The 17,306-nt window shown below is 38.3% G+C and overlaps 1 protein-coding gene across 3 annotated transcripts; it reads right to left on the minus strand.

Annotated features, from left to right (window-relative positions):
- Positions 1-3,817: 3,817 nt before the first annotated feature.
- Positions 3,818-13,899, minus strand: dsg2.1 (desmoglein 2, tandem duplicate 1). 3 transcript variants are annotated; one of them, XM_079475041.1, is made up of 15 exons: positions 13,662-13,899; positions 12,017-12,145; positions 11,503-11,664; positions 11,239-11,380; positions 10,916-11,079; positions 10,686-10,817; positions 10,412-10,597; positions 10,039-10,270; positions 8,225-8,393; positions 7,972-8,114; positions 7,375-7,596; positions 7,013-7,252; positions 6,395-6,522; positions 6,028-6,309; positions 3,818-5,929 (listed from the first exon to the last, which is right to left on the minus strand). In XM_079475041.1, the coding sequence occupies exons 1-15, from the start codon at positions 13,713-13,715 to the stop codon at positions 4,970-4,972; spliced, it is 3,345 nt and encodes a 1,114-aa protein (XP_079331167.1). In that variant the 5' UTR covers positions 13,716-13,899; the 3' UTR covers positions 3,818-4,969. The 3 variants fall into 3 exon arrangements, with proteins under 3 accessions (XP_079331167.1, XP_079331166.1, XP_079331165.1); XM_079475040.1 differs by having other exon boundaries at positions 10,021-10,270; positions 13,662-13,862; XM_079475039.1 differs by having other exon boundaries at positions 9,967-10,270; positions 13,662-13,862.
- Positions 13,900-17,306: the final 3,407 nt, after the last annotated feature.

Genomic DNA, 17,306 nt, shown 5'->3' on the forward strand with positions numbered 1-17,306 from the left:
GGGTGTGTGTTGCATTGTTATAAGGTCATCTGGCATTCTTTCTGCACCACTGGCCAGTTCTTGAGTATCCTCCACTGGACCTGTCCTCTGAGAGTGACCTGTTTGTCAGCTATGGTGACCTTAACCCATCCAGTGAGTAGTGAACTCACGCACTGGAAGTCGTGAACACATATACGCCAGAAGCAGTGGGCAGATATCACTGCACCTCAAAGGCACCACAGTCATAAGCTGAGTAACCTTCTGGTCACGAGTCCAGAAGGTTACCACTCTCTTACCATTAGGCCACGTCTACCCAAACCATTAATGCCATTAAGACCGCTCTGGCACATCTAGTTGCTTCCTCTTGACGCTGAGCCTCCTCCACTACCATATACTTCTGTTCCTTTGGTGTTGCTTTTCGCCACTTTGGTGTGGTTGATGCCAAATCCATTCCCCCTCTGCTATGTTGCGCTTGTCCCACGATGTCCTTATGTCTGAGGGCTGCCGTTGCATCTCCTGCCGGTGTTGTTGGGTTCCATTTCCTTCCTATAAATTATGTATTCACACTTTGCCCATGCCCAACTGACTGATTCTCTGACAATACGACATTGTGTTGTACATAGGCTTCTGCATGACTACACATGGGTACCACGAAACTCAGAAATACGAATCTCTTCTAAATCTTGAAGACAACTGAACATAAAACACTATAAAGTCTTTGATTTGATTGTAAAGCACATAAAATTGCACTTTTTCACCAAAATGACTCTCCTAATGCTGTCGCAAACAAAGCATGCTGGGAACTCACAGTTAGGGAAATTAACTTGTATTAACTTCTTAAAGAATTGATGTAGTCCCACCACAAAATAATTAAGAAAAGATCCTTTATACAAGTTTAAGTTTGTTGAACATAATAAAATGAAGTTGAAGATTCTTTTTATAATTCTAACTTAAATTCTGGTTAAAAAACAAGAACACAGTTGTATTAAGTAAAGTTTACTGAATTAATTTCATGAACTCTACTACGACACAGAATCTCACCATTAGTCGTGGTTTACTGTAGTCTCATGGTGACTTAATGACTTTTAATGACAGTATCGATCACATGTCTGGAAGTTCCCTCAGTAGTTTACTATGTGGCTGGTGTTGTCATGACAGTACAAACAATAACATTTGGGTAAGGCGATACCCAGCAGAGAGAGCCTGCGTACATCCACACACCTCTGCCAAGGTGTGAAACCTTGAACCCAAGTTGTCATGTGACTCATCATAGGTGCAGTGCTTATGGAACCAGTTATCAATCTTCAGTATCATCAGTGTGTCCTCTGAATAAGCAGCTTCTTATTTTTCTACAAAAATCAGCTGACAGAATAGTTTGTTTACTGATAAGGTTTGATGTGAAGTGAGATTTATTCAAGTTAAATTTGCGTACTATGCAGTAAGAACAATATCACTGCATATTAAGGGGATAGTTTGCGATAAAATAATTCTGTCATCATTTATTCACCTTTATGTCATTCAAAACCTGTGCGTACATATGACTCTTTTCTGTGGAGCCCAAAAGAGATTCGCTTAATAGGACTAGGTGTTATAATCCCACTATTTCAGCACAGGTTAATTGCCCAATAGGACATTTCCCACACCATATGCATGACAGTCAAGGGAGCAGTCAAGAATATACGAAAGGGAGGTCTGAGGTTTCACTGGGTTCGTCGGGTAGGTATCCTCTGTGATTGGGGGATTAATGATTCATACTTACCTTTCCTTGCCATTACCTGAGAGACATCACATGAGTTGTGATCCCACTTTCTTCACATCCATTATCCTGGGTGAAATATGCCTTTTGGTGAGGTGCTGCTAATGCCCTTTGTATGGTGCCCAATTAATGCGACACATCATCAGTTGTACACCTCAGCCTCATTGGGTGTTTCGCCCTTTGTCACAAGACACCCTCAGCCAAGAGAGGCCCACTGCAAGTTGATCAGACCTGGGTGTGTGTTGAATTGTTGTCATCGGGCAGCCCATGCTGTGTCCAACAACCTCAACCAATCGAACCGGCAGCCTTCTGGTCTGGAGTCCAACTCTCCAGCCATTAGGCCACAACTGCCTACACTGAAATGCATGCTCAGTGCCCCGGTCCCGTATGGCACAACATTACAACACATTACCACACTCAAAGCAACACTACGCGGCAACCCATTGGCTAAGGCTGTCATAGCCCCACTGGCACTGTTAATGAATATTAACAGTGCCCGTTGGGCATAATATTACAACATGGCCTTTCCCCTGGGCATATTGAATCCTTTAGTTTTAACCACAGCCAGTGGCTGCTTTTCTCAGAAAAAGTGGCAAGTTCTTTGACTACGGTAGTTGGGCCTGTCCTCTGATCCCTACTTCCTTAAGCTGCCTTGCAGTGGAATTAGAAACAATGCCCCTGCAGCCCACTACCACCAGGAACACTTTCGCTGTCCATCCCCGATCGCCAGCGTCCGCAGCCAAGTTGGCATACCATCTTTCAAATGCTTCGTTAATGGCCTCTTCCCAAGGTACAGTCGAGTTGGAAACAGGACCATGTCAGGCCGCAGGTTGGTCGCTGTGATTTCCAAGGGGAAAGTATGTCAGTGGTTTAAATCAACTTGCATTTCCCAATCTTTGACTCAACTCTGGATTGAAAATAACCCAGCTTTTTTAGAGTGTAGGAAAAGTACCTGAAATTAGGAAACAGTGATTAAGTAAATCCAGTAAAAAGCGCTCGATTGCTTGAACAACATGAAGACAGCAGAGAAATACAAACACACAAGCCTACCAATATAAATACTTTTCTGATTCTCTGTCAAGCGGTCAATCTTTCACATAGATTGTTCCATTGTTTTTAACCACAAGGAAAAGCTTGCTATTGTTTGACATTTGTTTCACTAATGTCCAAGTCATTTAACTGTTTAGCTTATCTTCAGCTTTGGCATTACAGTTGCAAAGAAATGACTTCTGACTGGTGGTTTCCAACTTCGGTCCAGCCAACACAACTGTTGTTTTTGCTCATACCTACCTCCGTGCTTTATGAGAGGCCAATGTATTAACTAAATCTTTATGTGGGTCAAGATGTCCATAGAAAACACATTAAATGTAAGTAAAATGTCCTTTTAATGGTTTCATAGTTTTTGGAGAATAAAATGTCAAAATTTGGTTGAAAAATGTTACATTGTCATTCAGTTTAACACAATATTTATGTACAAATTCAAACAACATGCTTATTCTGACATGTATTTTGCTCCCTTATTCTTTTATATATTTTATTTTTTACATATTATCCTGCTTTAAATTAGTAAAAAAATGTACAAACTTAGGACATAAACTTTGCAAATCGATTTTTGTTGAAATTATGTCTGACAAGATTGTTACGCTGAATGACAATTTAGTGGGCATCTTTTGTAAATCAGGGAAAAATGTATGATATTTATTTTTGCTCAGAATAAAAAACAAAAATGCAATTAAATGAAACAGAAAACGTTTTCATTTTTTTAACAACAACAAATTAACGCAGTATTCAACTTATTTTTTTTATGCTTAAACCTTTTTTGTCTCTGACCCATATACAGCTGAGGAACAAATGGAGACGAAAATGATTTAATTACAAAATTATTTAGTTTTTCTGAATTTACTGTTTATAGAGGTTTATTATTATTTATTTATTTATATTGGGGGAATTCGTTTTAATTTTGATAAAAATTAAGAACTTCCGAAAACATTTAGTTTATTGTTTCAGGAATTGATGACTCTGAGATTCCAGGTTTGGTTGACACTTGCCTACAAATAAGCAGTAATGCAACATTTACAAAGAATTATTTTAAACAGGCTTTATTGTCCTTTTCCACAATCAGTAAAATATATGAAACATTTATAAAACAAACATTTAAAAAAGAAACTCCTCCATATGCTTACAATGTATTTAAATCCTTTTAGTAGATTTGTTTTACTATGGTGTGTACAAGTTATCAAAGGAGGGTGTTACATATATAATGCTTCTTAAAAAAACTAGAGACATATTATACTCTGCTGTATGTTGGAAAAGTTGATGCCCAATGCCTAACAAAACTACAAAAAAAGAGACCAGCACCTATAACTCTATTATTTTGCCATTTACTTCCTAGAAGAAACAGAATGCAATGTAGCTAATGTGCTATTATTTACAAGCAGTATGAAACAAAATATAATTTACTAAAAAAGATGATTCTTTTAGAAAACATTGTTTAATACATATCAGCATTATTGCTTGGAATGGAAGTTTGGTCTCTGAATTGAATGAAAAGCTACCGTCGTGCAAAAGAACACCCCAAGCATCTATACCTACTATAACAGTAAGCACCAAGTGTTGACCAAGAAAACATATAAATTCATATAACACCATAAAAAACTTTTCCAGTGCTAACTGTACTTGATTTGATCGCAAAAGTGATTCGTAAATCTTCATTTACAGTATCTTTACTTTTCTGGATACTAAGTACCAACTGATCTTCTGTTCCAGTGCCGCTTTACTGATTTCCACTTATGTTAATGTCCTTAATAAGGTATTAAAATAGCTTTGGGCTCAGGCTGATTTGCATAAACTTCCCTGGAATGGCCTCAGGACTACCGGAATCTTCATATTTTTTCTGCAAATAACCTTAACAGAACACACAGCAGTGAGCAAACACACAAACACATACATACATACGGAAAACATCCCATCTATATGCAAAAAAAAATCGATTTTGATATACTGTATATATAGTATAGTACATGTACTACACAAACAGAAATGAAAGCTTATGGGCATTAAAAACAAGCATTAATTTGCATATTTTTGACAATTTAAGCTTTGATGACAAGATGATGTAATGAATTGCAGGCATGAGCTCAAATACTCATAACAAATAATAATTTTCTGACATTTTCTAATTATACCTCAAATCTGGAACACTGCTACAATAGTACACGTGTCAGTGTCTCGTTGTTACATGGTAGTTTTTGATGTCACAACCTTCTTCTCTTGGATAACGACATTCTGCAATGTTTGATTTCGAAGATTCGACCCGCTTAATCCCACCTTACCATTAATTGACCCTGTAGTAAAAGCCGCATTTTGATGGGACCCCTGAACGACCCCTGATCCGCCGTAAACTACACCTTGAGATACTCCGTGAGTGGAGATGCCTTTTTTCAAGGACCCCTGAACCATGCCCCCATGTCCTTCTTCCACGATCATCACATTCTGAGATCTCATAGCCCCCCTCGGAAGGGTCCCTTGAAGGATGTGACCGCTCTGGGCACCCCCGTCCATCAGCAGAACCTGCGATCCGGACAGAGTTCCTGTATGTATCATCCCAGTGTTGAGAGCCTGGGTAGATCCGCCGCTCTCCAGGAGCACCATTCTCTCGCCGTGACCCGTCGCCAAGTTGCCGCCCTGGAAGACCACCTCTTCGCCCATGGCGGCGCTGTTCAGCACGTACATATTCTGTACAGCCGGTCTTTCGGCCACCAGCAGGGTGCTCGGCTGAGGCTCCACCATGTAGTACATGGGCTGCTGTTGCATAAGGAGTGTCGTAGCGGGCTGCATGCTGGCAATCATAGTAGGCCGATTCTCTGCCACATACATGCTCTCCACACGGGTGGTGGAGGCAGCATTTGAAGACACGTTTACTGTGTTTTCAGCTCTGTTGATGGAAATGTTCTCACGTTCCACTGGTTTAGGAGGGGGAGGAAGAGGTACATGGTGCTCAACTGTGGTCTTTTTACCTCCGCATATCTCTGCGAGAGTGTTAAACTTTGGCCCAAGGTCATTGAGAAACGCCAAATCGTTGTCGTCCTCGAGTATACTACAGCAGCCTACGGAGCCAGCAGGTGAGCCCGTCCCTTCATTCTGGTATATCATTATGTTGCTCTTAGCAAATCCATCCTCTATCCCTCGGCTTTTCTGTAAGAAAGAGTAAAACATCTGTAGTTAGAGAACCTGTGAATATACAAATAAATAAATTGGTTTGCTGTGTACGTACTGTATGCAAACACACAAACCTGTGAATAGTACTCATTTAAGAACTCATCAGTCGCGGCCATCCCATCGAAATCTCCGGCTATTTCTCCTTCCCCCCAGGCGCCAATGTTTTTTATCGAGTTGATGCTTCGCAATTCCAGTCCATTGTGAGCACCCATTGTAGAAGTTGATTCTATGTAGTCCATCCCCCCTCCTCTTCCACCTATAATCCTTCCATCCGTCCAATTCATACTACCTACAGCAAGATCTTGTCCTCTTAAGTAGCCCAAACGATGCTCATCGTCAATCAGTACAGGAACATCCTATCAGAGAAGAGAGGGTTTATTTAATCATAATTGTTTCCAGTTGAATCGAAATTCTGGTACTGTGATAGAAATCAGCTCTTACTCTGTCCTCTCCCTGGCCCTCTGTATGGTAAGAGATGAGATGCTCTTTAGTGTCGTAGGGCACTTCGGCAAACGGTCCTGCTATGATACCAGATCCACATTGACAGAGCATCAGTAGGAGGGGTATTACTGTAGAAGAGAAATACAAAACATTTCAGCATCCGACAATTAGACATAATGTTATTTAGACAACCAAGGTTATTATAGTTAACTAAAACTATTAAAACATTTATGCTAATTGAAATCAAATAGGCCAGATTAACTTAAGTAAAACAATTTTACTCATATTAACATTAACATAAAAAACTAAACATTAAACTACTGTAAAACTGAAAACCAAACTAAAAGCTCTGCTTTTGTACAAAATGTACACAAATCTTGTTCCTGTTTTATATATGATATTTTAAATAAGGTTGGTTTTCATAAAGAAGAAATATTCAGGTGTTTTGTGAAAACAGGATGGTTGAAAAATAATTTGTGGTGGAAAGAGTTATCTGTACAGCGCAGCAGCAAAAATTGGCCTATTTATTTTTAAGGAAAAAAAAAACATACATTGTAAGTATTGAAGCATGTCCCTTCTTAACATGATGGTGAAAACGGAATGACTTTGGTAACTTACGCAACAAAGCGAGGAGACCAAGAAAGAGGAACCCGATTCCAGCAGGTCCGAACTTGGAGTTCTTCATGGCTGCTACGTTTTCTGTTCTGGAACATGAGCCCTGAGCTGTACAGGTGCACACCTCCACCTTCAGCTTCTCTGGTTTTGGACATGCGAGTCCCTGCTGGTCCTTGACCTCCACCGTCACCTCATACTCGCCTGGCCACAGCTTCTCGTGGACCCTCAAGATGGTAGTGGTGTCTGATGAGAACACAAACAAGTTTAACAGCAGTGTCAATGGTGACTTGTTCAACAGATCTATAATTTTTCATATTTTAATTTCTAAAGTCAAGGCGTGGACCAGCAACTACTTGGACACATACCATTCAAATGCTCTGCCACCCACTTTCCCTTAGATTGTTCTGGGACAATATTGAAAGTAAAAGGAGCTCCATTGGGTTCTACATCCTCGTCCACTGCACTAACCAGGACTACTTGCTTTTCAGTGCAAATCGTCTGGAATTTGCTTGTCAAAGTGGGGCAATGATCATTAAAATCCTCGACTTGAATGGCAATGGTGCCCGTTGCCGTCTTAGAAGGCATGTCTATGAGAGAAGAGATGATATTTAAAAAATGTGTACAAATTCAGTGTATTAGTGGCAATTGTTTAATGTGAATGTGTTGCCACCTGCAGGACAGGTTGTGTAACTGCAATGGCCTGTTTTCACTATTTTACACTGCATTACTATATTAAAATTGCTTTTATATATAAATAGTGTTTTCAGGAAATTGAATAAACATTTGTTGTGAATGTCAAATCAGTATTTAGCATCCAAATAATACATTTTGTGATTACGCATTTGGGTAGTAAGTTTTCTTTTGTTCAGTTTTTAAAATGCAGAAATAACACACAGAACCCAAAAAGGATTGAAAATTACAAAATCTCCTTTTCCTCATAACCTTTTAGGAATGAAACGTACCTTGAGTAATACTAAAAATGTGAGCCAGATAAGTTCCATTAACTAGATGCTTGGACTCCCGATCAGGAACCTTATTTAGTCTAATAGCGCCATTTGTCTCATCGATTGTCAGCCAGTTATCTGGGTCATATCCTTTAGCATACCTATAGAAAGATAACATGGTTTGTTCAAGCCATCTAAATTTGAAAGTATAAAGAGTGAAAACAATTGAGCTTTGAGCATCTTTTGACAAGATGATTCCGTGTCTACTTACCTTACATTCGTAGCTTCTTTTCCCGTGTCTGAATCAGTGGCAGGGTATCTTGTAATGATTTTAGTCCTGTCAAATGCAGTGCCATCCTCTGATATAGGAATGGCCTTTATTCCGGGAATGAACTTGGGTCCCTCTGGTTGGTTTTTCACTTTTATGTTAACAGTGTACGCTGAAATAAATGTTATAATTTTTTACTTTTGTTAACAAATTATTTGGATAATAGCACTTTACACTTAGAAATAAATGTAAAGAAACAGTAGCGTTTTTGATTGGCCATAGAGGTTTTTCATGTCACACGACCACATGTCATAAGATTTGGTAACAAATGTGAAATAGAGCTCTAGACAGAATTGAGCAGGTAAGACTACAAAATGGTTTAACAGTTAAATGACACTACACTTAAAAAATAAGTTATTTGCACTGGTACGTATAAAAAAATCTAATTTGCGAGTTGAATAATAAAATGTGACATGAAAATAGTGATGAGAATAAAACATGTTCAATCAACTTTCAAATCACCCTAAAAAAAAATCTGAATTACTCGCTCTCTAGTTGTTCCAAATCTGTATAAATGTCTTTGTTCGGTTGAACACAGAGAACGATATCTGGATGAATGCTTGTAACCAAACAGTTCTTGGACCCCATTGACTACCATAGTAGGAAAAATTCCAATGGTACTCAAAAGCGCCCCAGAACTTTTTGCTGTTCTACATTCTTCAAAATATCATATTTTGTGTTCATCCAGAACAAAATAAAAGTCATTTTCCTACTATGGTAGTCAATGGGGGGCAAGATTTGTTTGGTAACAAGCCTTCTTCCACATATCTTTCTCTGTGTTCATCAGAACAAAGACATTTATGCTGACTTGGAACAAATTCAGAGGTGAGAAAATAATGACAGAATTTTTATTTTGGGGTGAACTATCCCTTTGATTCATTTGAGATAGGACTGCGTGCTTGATTTGTGTTGAGTTTTAGTAACTGGTGATTTCCATTTCCCAGTATGCTTTGCATGTGACTGGTAAATGTCAAAATAAATGCTTTTTATCAGAGGCGCCACTGCGGTTTCTGAGCCCCCTGGCTAATCTGTACTCTGGGCCGAGGATCCTTGTTCACAATCGCGTTCCAGTAGGGAGGTCCATTCACATGGGGCCCTAAACGTGCTTCGGCCCTTAGAATCCTTCTAAATTCACCCCCTTACAGCGCCCCTGCTTTTTATTACATAAAAGCATTTATTAAACAAATGGTGTACAGGAGTACGGCATTTGCTTACAAGTCAATACAATATAATTATCTCAAACGTTGCTTAGAAGGCATTATATTGATAATGCCTTCTGATAGTGCTATGTTTGTTGTTTTTTACGATAACATTGAACATTGTTAAAAAACATTAAGCTCAATGTTATCCAACAAGAAACATATTCTTTGACAAATGAAATGAAGTAAATCATTCTACAGTAAATTATTTTAACCTATTCAGAACACATTGCATTAACCCATCCGAGCTGCCTGTAACAAATGTAATTTATTCATAACTATACCAGGATGGATCTATGTGTTAGTTTATTCCAAAATTATTATTATTTTTTGCTTTGTGTAAAGATAGATTTTGGATTAATGTTAAATTATAAAGTTCACGCTGAAGGATAAATATAATTTGAGAGTTTTGAGTTTGTTAAAGTTAGTACAATTAGTAAAATTAGCTGAGTCTGTCCGACTTATAATTTTCTTTAGTCTTCATACCGGAGTTTCTACCAGGAGATGATAAAAATGAAACGCCTTCAATTGAAACAGCACCTGCTCCAGTGTTCGTACCAGATGACGACAAAAATGAAGCACCACCTCCGCCTCCGCCGCCTCCGCCTCCTCCACCTCCTCCTCCCCCTCCTCCGCCTCCGCCTCCCCCTCCTCCGCCTCCGCCTCCTCCTCCGCCTCCCATGTTTACATTCAATCCACTACTTGCACCAGTAACAGAGGGGTGGAATTCAGCCTTGTTTTTTACATTGATGCCAAGCTTAAGGTCTTTGACATCCTCATAATCAACAGCCTGTAAAAAAAAGCAGACCGACAATATATTCTTCAGTCAACGGGAGGTAGGAAATTCTGAGAAACGTGAGACTTAAGCAGGGAACATTAGAGATCATGAAAAAAATTGTTTTGCCTTTTCTGTTGGAAAAACATTGCAAACCTTGTCAAGCATCAGTATGGCCTCATTGGTCTTTGGGTCCGTTTTAATGCTGAAGTATCCCGCCTCATTGCCCGATTCAATGTCGCACATTGCAATCCAGTTGTCCGTCCCCTCAAGATCCAGGTCACTTGCTTTAAATCTCAACACCTCCACCCCATATGTATTCTCCTCTATACTGCCTTCGGTCTACAGATGGAGGAAAAACATTTCTTCAAAAGGATTTTGCAACAACAACAACATGCCGCGGACACCTGAGTAGTGTCGATGAACTTACGGGTCCCTCCAAAACAGGCACATTATCGTTGACATCGTTGATCTTGATGGTCATGGTTCCTGTGGATGAATGGCCACCTTGAGCTCCGTTCAGGTCAGAGGCCTTGACTGACAGCACATACTGGTCAATGGTCTGTGAAGAGAAACAGATTGTCAAAAAATGTATTTAAATTTATATTATCTGTCAATATGTCATATATACTTGAAAAAATATAGATCGTGACCTCTCACCTCTCTATCCAGGTTCGGATTGCTAACACGAACTATCCCATCACTGCCAATTGTAAACATCTGTTCCCCTTTGGGATCCTGATCAATAATCTCATACTTGATTTGAGAGTTAGGGTTTCCGGGCTCATCAGCATCGTTGCATTTAATCTTCATCACTTCAGTACCTGTCGAATTTGACAATGATAGACATATAATAAACGTTACATTGCTTGTACAACATTGAGGTACAAACTTCAAGTCTCATTGAGCTTAAAATGCAACGACCGCAGTAGCTTTGAGAACTGTTGCTCGAGCAGAGCTGGAGATGCTGTCAGGTCACTTACCTACTTGGCTCAGCTCATCTACAGACCCCAATTCCATTTGGCCAAACACAGGAGGATTATCATTCACGTCCTTCACTTTTATCCTCAGTCCAATGTCATTCTCTGCAATCGTGTTATCTGAGAAAGTAGCCACACCGGACAGCTGCGGAGGCGAGGGAGGGATTCATTGTAAATTGGTAAATGTGGTTTTCTATTGTGAATAAGCCCATTTGTTAAAGCTACAGCACATTATTATTATTTTATCGTCATGGCCATTTCACTTACATTAAATTGGGCGATATCCTCTCTGTCAAGGATTCCTGTTATTCTCACAAATCCAGTTTCAGGATTCACCACAAATAAATTGAAAGGCTCCTTGTCTGCTCCGATACCCTTCAGTGAGTATTTCACATTCCTTCCTTGGAATTCTTCCCTATCTGAGCGAATCTATATTGATCAGAAAAAAAGCACATGTTAACGCTTTTAGATCATTTTGTTCCGGCCCTGTCAATTTTGGCCGTCGCCATGGTTTTGTTTTTAATGTTGACCTCGCACCATTGCTATGCGTTTATTCTGTTAATTGTGACTTGTGGGCTACATTTCTTTTTCAATATGCATTATATTTTCTGCAAGATTGTGGCCTTCGTAAACACTGTATTACGCATAAATGATAAGTAGCAATTACAAGCAAAACTAAACTTGCAATTCTCTATCAGACACCATTTTAAAGATATAAGGTCACAGTTATTAAATCTAAAGTAAACTACAAAATGTTAATGTTCATTACAGGCTTTCTTACTTTTGCAATAAAATCTTTCTTGGTGTAATCAAAATTCTCTTCTAGGACTTGGGGAGGGATGATCCATTCTCTCTTTTGCCTGTGGAGGGCCACGTTGGGTTGAGAATCGGCCTTAGTTTGAAACACATGCTGTAGAGAAACAGAAATGTATCAACAGGTTGTGAAAAGAGACTTATGCAGGCACTTTTCCTAGTTCGTTCATACACAACAGGACAGGGAGGATTTATTTTCTTAAATTTGTGGAAAATTATTTACATTTCAAGCAGCTTGAAACCTGTGTAGTTCAGTGTTTAACTCGCTCAATTACTTTTTGTTTTTACAGTAACTTAATAGTATTTTCTATCTCTAACCCAACCCTAAACCTTACCCTTACACAAACCTTTCTGCATTTTCTTGATTTTCAATAGGCCACTATGTTTTCATTTTCCCCATGGTGACTCTCAGCACACGAAACCAAAAAACTCAAGTGAAAAGTCAAGAAAAAATTTGTATTATTCTAGTTAAGTTTAAATAACATTTTTGTCATTTTTGTCAAACTCATTTCTACATTTAAGTAAGATTCTAAGCATTTTCATATAATGTCGGACCTGCTTTTAAAGTGCAAACATCACACATAAATAGTTTATGACCAATGCCAATTCAACCTCACTAAAAAACAGCAAACAGGTTTAGAGATACTTGGACCGAAGTGAAGATTATAACATTTAGCTACACCGTTCTCTTTTACAGGAGCAATGTCAAATGGAGAGCAAAGAAATGAAAATACGCAGACATAACATCTACTGAATATAAACAAACAAAACCAAAACAATGAAATCAAGAAATCAAATATGATGCCGTTCAAAACAAGAATACACAAGGCAGAATAAATTTTGTACCCGGAACACAATCTTTATCCAGTAAAGTATTAGCCTATATTCTTTACTAAGATGATTTACAATTATTTTCCATCGTTATTTAAATGCAAACTTCAACGTACAGCATCCTACACGCATTCTAGTGGGCTATATGACGTGTGTTCAATACAACACAAGAGCAGAAATATAGACACTGCGTTTATACAATGACAGCGAGTGGAGTCAAATGAATAAAACAAAATCGTATCAAACATAATTTCCTTGCAAACCGCAACATGAGTGAGTAAATGATAGAAAGCTTATATTATCGAGTGAATAAACAAATGTGAGCTTGCGATGCCAGGGGGTGGGGATTTTAACACTTCTGTACAGAATAGAGTCAACATGCAGATCCAGCTTGACGGCTGTTGTCTCTCCGAGTCTGTGTTCTGAAATGCCCCTTACAAAACGTTACCACGGTAAATTTCCAGTAAAATGTCGTGAGCCACCAAAAGGGATTTTTAATGAACGCACTGACCGATGGCTGGACAGTTGAGGCGACTCCCCTCGGACATTTGACTCGCGTTAAACTTACGAACTAATAAATAAATCAACGATATTATCTCCTGAACAAGACAAGTGTCGAACAAGTGTCCGAATAAGCAGTTTCAACAGTATTTCAACAGACCCATAACAAAAGCGATGTCAAAAAAAGACACATCAAGCAATCCAAAAAGTTCAATGTTAACATTAGAAACGATCTACATAAAGTAAAATGATACTTGAAAAGATTAAACATGAAAACTTACCGATAATGCGAAGCAAAACAGGAAAGTGAAAGCGGGCGACGTACGCCGGGCCATGGCCGGAGGAGATCGTGGTATTTCCTGTTCACCTGAGATCCGCTGCTTTCGCCACCTGCGTATACAATCTTTATAATTTCCAGAAGAGCCGAGATGTGTTTGCGATCCTTTATGATAAACGATAGTGAGAATGAGATCGATGCGGAAAGCTTTAGACTAACTCCTTCCTCATCATTTCTCCCACGCCCTTACCTTGCGGGCTTAAGGAGGATCTAAATCCCGATGGGTGTGCTTGTGTGTGTTGTGTGTGTGTGTTTGTGTGAGAGGTTGTGTGTGTGTGTGAGAGAGAGAGATAAATAAGTCATTTGCAAATTACAATATGTATCATAATGAACGGCAATGGATTTATTGATACATTCGAAGTAGTAAGCAGACCAATTCTGTCTATGAACAGCATTCTTCTAATATGCACATTGCACACATTTACACATAGCCCTACGTTTATGAACAAAATCTGTAAGGGTAAAGTTTCAAATCACAAGTTCAACATTATTATAAAGGATATAAGGTATGTTTTTATACATCGTGTTGATAATACGTATTGCCCTGCTGGTAAAAGCACACTTTGAGGATTATTGTTATACTGATATTTTCAAGCCCCACGAATAACACTAGAGCTTTTTGAAATTTTAAAGGCTACAAAATAAAGATCAGAGCTTTTACTTAAAGACGTACATGTGTAATTGTGATGAAACCATATTGAACTGATCCTGGATTTGCTGCATTAATGTTTATTAAAGGTCAAAGGTAAATGCTCTCTGATTTTATTATCGACGATACTAGTATGAATGGCATAATCAAGGTCACGCGCCTAAAAGCATGTGATTACTAAAAGATGGTCATACTTAAGACAGCTTAACAAGTGTTTGAGGTTTGCCCAGCTAAATGACTAATAAAATATTAAGGCTGGCTATCTATTGTAAAAAAAAATTGATAGGTGTGTGACTATACAAATAGGGCATGCGATCATGTTTTCCTTTTCGAATAACTCGAAAAAGAGTGCATCAATATTTTTGAGTTATGACAACTTCCTACCTTGAATTTATTTCAACTAACAAACTACAGATGACTTCTCATCTTCTATCAAGTGTATGATTATTCAACAAATACGTAAAAAATCACGTTAATGCTACAAATTACAGTTGAGTTGAATACAAATTAAGTTGTTCAATATAGTTTTTGACTATATCTTTCAAATTCGACTCAATCATGGACACTAGTTAAATAAAAACACCAACAAAAAAAACATTCCACTCATTGTATTCAGATAATAAGCAAGAACTGATCTTGCCTCCAGCAGTTCCAATGAAATTCTGATTAAAGCAACACCCAAAACATCTCTCAATGAACCTCCCATCATCCTAAGCAAAAGCTATACTCTTCCGCACAATGGGAACTTCTTAAAACCCCCCAACGTTCCGGAAACGTTTTTAAAAACCAAAAGAACAGAACATTAAATGAATAATAACTAAATTAATGAATACGTCTCCAGCTGTTCTCATAGTGAGATCCTCAGTCCAGTTTCTAAAATGGGTTGCTGACAAACAAAACACGTCCTGTGACATAGCAAACAGTTTGAAAAATAACTTCATATAGGATAACTAAGATAAATATATCGTATGCTATAAATATTTATTATAAAATATAAACCTTGTACTGTTTTGGAATTTTTTGCCGTCACACCATTGGACACATGGTAGGGTATATGTCAAATGGGCATCCTTAATGTTGCACAAACTCTATTAGATCGAGATTTTAGAAAAACAAATATTTACGTTTAAATTACATTCACAAACCAATTACATTGTTACAACAACTTAAGTATTGTTTTAAACAAATCAATGATAATTCAGTTAAAAATACACATTAAGTTGATGTAATATAAAAACATGTATAAATAAATCTAAATATAAATGTCTATTTATTTAAGAAAATGAAAAACTTTATAATTTTTATATCAAATCTACTTTTGACTTTGACTATTATTTGCCAATAGGATTAAACATATTTACCCCTTGGAACCCCACTTCATTTAGTGATATGTCTCTGAAACAGATATACAGTGAGTAGAAATGTACAGCATTTTATTTAGTATCTCAATTTTATATCTTTGTTTGTATATTTGTATACAAATGCCAATCTCTTATTTTAACATTTTTGTTACTGTGAATACGCTGCGTGTGTTGTTCTCCCAAAATACTAAAAAAGTTGTAATGTAAATAAGGCAGGTGTATTTTTATCAAGAAAAGCCTGTGCGTATAGAGTGGAACAATAGACTTTAAAAGTTCTTCAAGAATGGTTACAGGGACCCTATAGAGACGACCTTAAAAGCAAACTGCTTGCATAAATTAAGAGAATATCCTGAATGTGACCTCCATTCAGATGAACACTCCACTGTCTGAGCCACCATAAATTCAGTTTCAGACAGAACTGCTAAACAACAAGGGAGGGAGGGAGGGGGAGAGAGAGAGAGTGAAAGAGAGAATGTAGAAAGCTTCCACACTCATTACAGGAATAACATTAGTAAACACCTCCAACTAGTTACAGCAAACTCTGCGCAAACATTTATTCACCAGGTCATGCTAGGAATCCTGGTGATTTTGTTTTCGAATTAAGAGAGAAATTAAAATGAACTAAAAACCAGTCGTGCAGGAAACTCCCTGGCGTTTGGACGATAAACACTAACATGTCTGTATCTGTAGCTGTTGCCTGCCTATGCTTGTCACCCAAGAACAATAGACGTATGACTCACACCAACATTTAGGAGTGTTGCCTGGCTCATGCAGGGTGTGTCGCAAGCCAACGCCCTAGTCAGCAACTCTCACCTGGCAATCGGCCCGTCCTATAGAATCCCTTTTTTTTATGTCCAACCCCCAGCGAAGAGAGGCTATACAAGTGCACATTTGAAATCTTGGGTCCGCAGAGGCACAAATGTATTACACCTAAATTGTGGGTGTGACTGCGCTATTTCGGACAGAAGCAATATTCTCGGGAAGAGAAACTGGAATGACATCAAGTGGTTGCGTAATGTGGTCTAGGGTTGGTTTTGGGCTAGACTTGGCGTTAGGCTTTTAGCTTGGCTCTAGAAATCTGACCATTATTATTTAAACATCATTATTATTATTTCTTTGTGTATATGCTTAGGGTTAATGCGGATAAGAAAGTATTGCAATAATTGCACCTAGTTAGTGTACTAGACGTTGTTTCTTATGTTTAGGTTAAGGTTCTGTCAGGTCACAATTAGTTTATTTGGTTACGGCATTGGGATTGAAAGAGTTAAAGGACATTGGTTTATGGTAACAGCAGGAAGTGAATGCGGAGTCAGTGCTTTGCCGTACATATATGCATACATACACATCAGTGCCACCTGCTGGTGCTAGAAATAATGCTAGATATCTATATAAATATGTCATATTAGAAGAACAATAGACTCTCAGCACTTAAGCAAACAAAAATAAATATCCTGTTGTACTTTAACAATCAAAGGAAGACCCGATACTACTGTGCTGGGTGTGCTTATTTGTCTCTGTGTGACCATTTGCCCTTTGACACACCCATGCGTCCAGAGTTGTGTTTCACTACAAACGTATG

Source organism: Barbatula barbatula, assembly GCF_947034865.1.
Source record: "Barbatula barbatula genome assembly, chromosome: 15".
Taxonomy (NCBI): Eukaryota; Metazoa; Chordata; class Actinopteri; order Cypriniformes; family Nemacheilidae; genus Barbatula; species Barbatula barbatula.

What these genes read in the sequence shown, in the direction of transcription:
- dsg2.1 (XM_079475039.1), bottom strand. Translation starts at nt 13,715, where the DNA reads ATGGCCCGGCGTACGTCGCCCGCTTTCACTTTCCTGTTTTGCTTCGCA. An exon ending in ATCCGAACCTGGATAGAGAG is followed by an intron (nt 10,818 to 10,915) that starts GTGAGAGGTCAC and finishes TTCTCTTCACAG; the next exon opens with ACCATTGACCAGTATGTGCT. An exon ending in ATCTCCTGGTAGAAACTCCG is followed by an intron (nt 8,394 to 9,966) that starts GTATGAAGACTA and finishes CATTTATTTCAG; the next exon opens with CGTACACTGTTAACATAAAA.